Source organism: Mycteria americana, chromosome 1 (genome assembly GCF_035582795.1).
Source record: "Mycteria americana isolate JAX WOST 10 ecotype Jacksonville Zoo and Gardens chromosome 1, USCA_MyAme_1.0, whole genome shotgun sequence".
NCBI classification, from domain to species: domain Eukaryota; kingdom Metazoa; phylum Chordata; class Aves; order Ciconiiformes; family Ciconiidae; genus Mycteria; species Mycteria americana.
Window position 1 is genome coordinate 84146882 of NC_134365.1, and position 6743 is coordinate 84153624.

General features: G+C 40.5%; 1 protein-coding gene across 1 annotated transcript; it reads right to left on the reverse strand.

Moving 5' to 3' along the window:
• Positions 1 to 778: 778 nt before the first annotated feature.
• FGF23 (fibroblast growth factor 23) lies at positions 779 to 4113 on the reverse strand. Its single transcript, XM_075491750.1, has 3 exons — positions 3891 to 4113; positions 1740 to 1843; positions 779 to 1216 (listed from the first exon to the last, which is right to left on the reverse strand). Exons 1-3 carry the CDS (start codon positions 4111 to 4113, stop codon positions 779 to 781), a joined length of 765 nt encoding a protein of 254 aa, XP_075347865.1.
• Between the last annotated feature and the right edge of the window lie 2630 nt (positions 4114 to 6743).

Consider the following 6743-nt stretch of genomic DNA (forward strand, 5'->3'; position numbering starts at 1 on the left):
AAACTAATGAATGTCTTTGCATTCTATTTCCATATCGTGATGCTAGAAGTTAGTGAATATAGAAGTGTGACAGAGAAGCACTTGAGAGACAGTGAGACTTTCCTCTTTTTTTTTCCAATCCTCAGCTTGGATTCAAGAAGTGTCAGAAATCACTCTTTCTACACCACACCATTTGATCCTATCCTGTTCTGTCAGTTACTCCAGTTTTCCATGAGTGCTGCTCCTATGACAGCAGAGTATTCACTTTTTGACTTGTATGTGCGTGAAAAGAGACTGAAGCTCCAACTTAACAGCTAAAAACGTATATAGTAATTTTTATATGATAATATAACACACCACCAGTCGCTTTCTCTGCTGTGCTTGCATAGCCAGGGATGGGGTTAGTAAGAAGATTCCCTGACTGTTGGAATCTCAGATGCTCCAGGTCTCTTCCCAGTTACATTAGTAAAGCAACATCGGTTTCTCATTTCATTCAAGTGAATTCTTTTTTTCACTGATATGCTTAAGGGGATTTAGACCCTAAAATGTTTGGTTTGTATTTTTCTTTTCAAAAGTATATCTTCTTTCCACTAAAACAGAGCCCCAACTGGAAAATGTCCAACTTGTTTTTTCAATAAACTGTCACCTATAAGTACAAAATTTGAAATTAAGGATTTTTTTTCCCAACATCTTTCAGGTTTCTAATAGCCATTTTGACATTCAGACCAACTGTGCTAGACAGTTCCTTTTGCTTATTATATTCACCCATGTCTTCAATTTGCAAGTGGCGGGGCCCTGGTTATCTTGTAATATAAAAGCGAGGACTTGCGTACCTCCTGGCATCCATCATAGCGTGTGGGTCATCTGGGTTGACCACGTCGTTCTGGTTGATTCTCATGGGTTCTCTGGGCATGTGGGGAAAGTCTGGTTGCTGCTGCAACTGAGATCCAAACATGGAGATCTTTCTCTGCGGGACCAGGATCTGGTGAGGATCCATTGGATCGATATCTGCACTTCTAGTATTTCTGTGGGGCTCAGGTGTGTTGAATCGAAACAAAGGGATTTCATTTCTCCTGGACAAAAACTGGGAGTATGGTGGTGGATTCATACCAGGGAAGAAAGCTTGTTTAACTCTGCCTAAGCTAACCAGGAAGTTGTGTTTGGGAGACTGGTACACATCATATCCATTTTCCAGTGTCCTGTGGTTGAACACGCAGTCCTCTTGACTGAAGTAATGCTTAGGGAAAAAAACATGACACCTGTGAGCAGAGGGATTTGGTGAATGACAAGTGCCGATTAAAGACAGAAGAGGGATGAGATCTTGCAGCAGGTGGTTTTCTGATCTGCCAGCTCTGTAACTCAGACAACTCAGGCTTAGTCAAATGTCGATCTGAGATGCATGCCCATGTTTTCAGCAAAGGTATGATAATGATAACATTGTTTTCTTTCAGAAGGCTGCATTGTTTGAGCCACTCCCAACCCACAGCTCTATGCTACAGCAGGAATTCAGACTGGTCCATCACTGGACCTCATTCTTCCCTCATTTACCCAAGTAGGAACTCAGATTATTTTTGTCAGCTCTACAACTCAATACGATCAAAGAAGAGAGGAAATCTTAAACTAAGTGGCAGGCCCTCAACTCGCTTAAATCTACATCCTCCTACTGTAGCTATACAGATTTGCCCTAGCTGAGGAAATAGGCACCGCAGTAGCAGACTGCACCCGCCTTTCAGTCTTGAGTCTTAGTAAAAGTCACTCACCGAACCAAAAATGTTTCCTTTCATGTCCATACATAGGTAGCGTCCACTCTTCACACCTGTGATTATTACTGAGCCAGCACCCTCGGACTTGATCATTAGGGCACCTGTTCAGAAAAACAAAGGTTTCAAATCCAGGACTGAGTTCGACACTGCACCATTGCCTTACAGAGCCACAGATGCTCTGGCTGGAAGTGGGGCTCTGAACCAACCTCCCACGTGACCTGGGACTATTGCCCACCGTAGATCAGGGTAGCTGTGTCTTTGTCTGTCTGAGTTTTGGAAAGCTCCCAGGATGGAGATGCCACCACCTCTCTGGGTGCCCTGTTCCAGTGCTGCACTAACCCCCCAAAGAAAACTTTTTTTTCCCTAACATCCCCTCTGAAGTCCCAAACCACAGTCTGGGGACATTGCCCTTAGTTCTGTCATTGGCCACTACCAAGGGGATTTTGTCTCCCTCATCTTTGTGACTGCCCTGTAGTATTAGATTATCCTTAACCTCCTTTTTGCTATACTAAACAAGCCCAGCTTCCTCAACATTTCCCAACAGGCTGTGCTCAAGGCTCCTGACCATCCTGAAAACCCTCTGCCAGATCAGCTCCAGTTTCTCCACATCCATCTTGAACCGGGGTTGCTATAGTGCTCCAACAGCAGTTCACCAGTGCTGAGTAAAGTGGGAATAACAACTTTCCTTGACCTGCTGACCACAGTAGATGGTTTGCCTCTCAAAGCGAATGTGCTGTTGACTTACATTTGACTCAGTGCCTGCTGTAACCCTCAGGTCCTACCCAGGAGGGCTGTACACATCCAGCCTCCTCCCAGCCTGTGCAGCTGCAGAGGGTTGTTGCAGCCCTGGTGCAGAACTTTGCAATTCTTGTTTATCTGGCATCTCGCTGGTACTGTGGTGACCTGGCAGAGACTCAGTTACCCTCCTTTTCATGACCTCTTTCATTGTCTTATTTCCACCCTTCCTGCTCCACCATTCCAAATAATGGTAGATTTGCTTCATGGCAGACATGGGCAAAACATGGTATTTTGCTGGCTGTTCTCTAAAACGTCACACTGGTTCTTGACCAAAATCCCTAAAATGAGTTTTATAAAACCTTTAAATATGCAGGAAGAATAACAATAAGACAGTGCAAGCTTCCCTGCAAGTGTTTCATTACTAATTCCTAAAAAAAAAAAAAAATAGCAGAACTTGATCCTTTTTCTCCTTGATTAAATTGTAACTTTTAAAAACATCATTTGCTCCTTATATACTTATGTAAAAAAATATGCTTACATTTTTAATTGAGTGGATGAAGAAGGCGCTATGCAGCAATAATAATAAACATGACTTTATGATGCCTAGCTACTTGTGATTTGAGTGCTGCTAACAGAGAAGTAGTTTTGAAATGCTATGAAAGAACTCTAAGTCTTAAAAAAAGCCATTTTTCTACTAACTATAGTGTTTGGGCCAGGTATTCAGCAAAGGAAGAAGAATACCTTAGTTTTCCATGAAAATAAACGATGATGAGACAATTTGAGAACCTTTTAATTACAGTAGGGAATAGTTACTTCTCATGAACCCCAAAGGCTTAGAACTTCTTTTAAGACAGTTTGGCCTTTTGTAGTTTCCCCCTTTTTAATTGACCTTTGCATACTCATGTTCTATGCACATTAGAGTTAGTTTTAGTAGTTATTGGCTCCCTACCCCAAAATAAAGATTTTACGGATGCTGTCAGTTTTCCACCACTGCTGTGGTGAGTTCCCTCAGTGCAGTTCCTTTGGTAATACTGTCACTGCAGTGGGAAGTAGCTATTTGGGGGATGTCATCACCAACCTCTAACAGGAACTTCCACAAGAAGCTGTTGGTAAAATCATGAAGTGAAGGATAATTCAGGTAATGTTTGCTTTCAGAGTATCACGGGAACCATAGGACTTTACCTCTCTTAGGTGAGGAATGAAATTCCTCATCCACTATATTTCTTTGGAGCGATTTTGTTTATTTGTTAAACAAAAGGAGGATTATAATTATATATGTTTTCCATCCCATAGCTATACTCCTCTGTCTGCCTGCCTAACGAGAGGAGGGGATTTTTTAGAGGTAGTGAGAAAACAAAAGTCTTGTTCTCCCTCCCCTGCTCCCGTGAAGACTGAGGGTAAGCTACTTACTGTAAATGGTTTGGTGAGGAACACCATCAACGTAGCCATCAGCGTTGATTTGGAGATGGAAGCTGTTCCTCTCTGTATCTGTGTAGAGGTGCATCAGGTGATCTCCATTCCCCCAGCTGGGATTCAGCAGCGGAGAGGAATTGGGAAAGGCGAGGGTAGCCCTCAGGCTACAGAGCACCAGCAGCGTGTACCCCAGGCAGCTGTAGGGACTGGTCTGCAGCATGGCTCGCCGTTCCTAGCAGTTGGTCGGTATCTGCAACTTGATACGCCTCTGTGCTCTCTTTCCCTTGGTCTCCTGTGTCTGGGGTGTAAATCCTCAGATAGGTTCCCTTCTTTTCTGCAGAGGCTTATAAAGAGCAGCAAAGTGACATCACACAGGAAAAACTTCTCCACATCCTTGATTTTTGTCAAAGCAACATTTTAAGTGTTCCGAAACCTCAAGGGAAGGATCTCTGGCTAAGGTGCGGGGGGGAAAAATGTAAGGTTTCTAAAGACAGCTCACGAAAGCTAATCATATGTTCAAATGTTATCTACAACCCTGTGACATCTGAAAGCTTCCCACGCCCCTACTGTTAGATCCAGGAAGAGCAATCCACTGCACTTTACTTTTACTGAGGGAATGACCCTTCAGACCTGAATTATCTTTTTTTTTCAGACATGTTTATTCAGATTCCCACCTCTCCTCTCAGTTTCCAAAATACATTCTGGTTTAGTGGAAACATCAAATACTGCTAAAATATTTTGCAAATGTATCAAAAGCTGATATTAGGTTGTCCTGGGCCTGATTCCCCCTTCATTATGGTGTAAGTTTAGCAGTGAGCCTGTTGGGCTGGTATTTGTGTCACTCCACGTAAGCAAAGAAAACTTGATATGAGCACAATCAACTTCAAATAAGCTGTCCTTTTTATTTCTCCTGTTTCATTTTGAGCCACCTAAATAATTTAAAGCTGGCCAAACAGCTGAAAATTACCTGTAAAACACTTAAAAACTGCATGTTTGTTCCTGCATTGCACATGTAGCTGGCAGTCTTTTACAGAGTCATACAGGTTAGCATGGCCAGTAGACCTAGGATCTGAATCAAACCTGAAATCACTCATATTGGCACATTTTTATTACTTCAGGTACAGCAAGCAAGCTTGGAAGAACTACAAAGGGACATGACCAAGCTGAAAAGTAATAAATGGACAGCGATGTTAAAAAATGTTCTAAGATACAATACCTGCTTTTCAGTTGTCCTGCCAATGTTCTGTGGCTTTACAAACAAATTTTCTGATTTAAAAGAATATGGTTCAATTTATTGTATGAAAATTCTGTATTAATGGGACACTGTGTATATGGGTAAAACAATGATGATAGGTTATAAAACTAGACTGTGTTAAGGTTTCTTTCAAATTAATTCAAAACTGAAAAGAGTACCAAACAATAAATTAATAATTTTTTTAAAGAAACCTGAGGATTTTAATTGTAGCAGTCTTAGGTTCAGTTACAGTCTCTAGTTGGACACAGTATGCAAAATTCTTAGTTTCATTAACAAGCTGTGGAGCAGTGCCATCAGCACCAAACATATTATGGATTGATACAACTGTAACCAACTGCAAAAGTTGATCTGATTTTTTTTTATTGTTTAAAATTAGCAAAACACTGCCAAATTCTTCTGTCACACCTGTGTAAATCTAGAGACTTGCGTCACTGTATATACACCTGTGTAAATGACAGCATTTTTTAGCCAAAGTGTAAGGGTCATATCTTAAACTGAGTAGACTGCAAAACTGTCTTCACTGAGAGGCAATCTTGGCTAGATGTTTTACCAGTTATAACATCTGAAATGCTTTACTTTAATTTAAAAGATAGCTTGGAAGAAAAGGAGGGTTATTTTTTCTTCTCTTTTTTAAAGCGCTGTATCTATTTAGTGTTGAAGTATCCACCGATGTTTTTCAATCTGGTATTAAAGCAAATGTTTGGGGGGGTTTGTTGTTGTTTGTTTGGTTCGTTTTTCTTTTGCTCCCTTTCATTAGACTACGATGGAAATGTGGATATGTATACATCAGAAGGAGTATGCAAAAGTTTCTGCAAGAGGCACTTATAGGATAGTGTGTTCTCTTGGAATTTTTTGTGATTCTTTTGTGAATGCATTTTTTCTGGTTTGATATTTCATATTCATCATGAAATTCTTCTGTGCTTGACATTATGCACTGATCTGATCTCTCTCCGGTGTCCTAGCTGCAGAGAAACAGTTCTCAGATGTTTGAAAAATTTATTCAAAACCCATTTTAGCACATGTGAGCAGCTATTTTATTTTTTTATATGTCAAGGAAGCAAAGACTGCTTTCACATGCTTAAACTGCTTGGCATTTTCAAAAGATTCCTGTACGGTCAGCAAAACTCCAGACTTTGCTGAGTTCTGTTTAAGTTGCCAGGCTAAAGCGAATTTATGTAAGGCTCTGCTTGTGAGGATGATAATGCAAATTTTGCCTTTTCATAGACTTTTTTTTTTGTTTTAAACCTATAAATGCCCACTGCATGTGGTTTTTTTTAACAGTCAATTTCTTTTTTATTTCAGACTGATCCATTTATTCCTTCTGTTGGTATGCCACTTGCCTTCTCCTACTCATTCAGCTGTCGATGAAGTAACCAGGTGTACGAAAGCTTGCTTACTTTTTCAGATGTGTCTGTTAGTCTAAAAGAAGTGATGACAATCTTTCCTCTCTTGTATTGTCATGCTGTTGCATCAGTAGTAACAATATTTCTGCAATTTCTACCACATATGTGGATATTGCTTTTTTAGACCTCTATATTGTTCTGAGATGTTTGACCAATCGAGACAGCTTTTCTTAGTTCTCAGTAAATAATTAG

Excerpts from the sequence above, each read along its gene's own strand:
- FGF23 (XM_075491750.1), bottom strand. The coding sequence starts at position 4,113 with ATGCTGCAGACCAGTCCCTACAGCTGCCTGGGGTACACGCTGCTGGTG. Across the intron at positions 1,844-3,890 it reads TCCTCACCAAACCATTTACA|GTGCCCTAATGATCAAGTCC; the intron begins GTAAGTAGCTTA and ends TTTTCTGAACAG. Across the intron at positions 1,217-1,739 it reads AAGGAAACATTTTTGGTTCG|CATTACTTCAGTCAAGAGGA; the intron begins GTGAGTGACTTT and ends TTTTTCCCTAAG.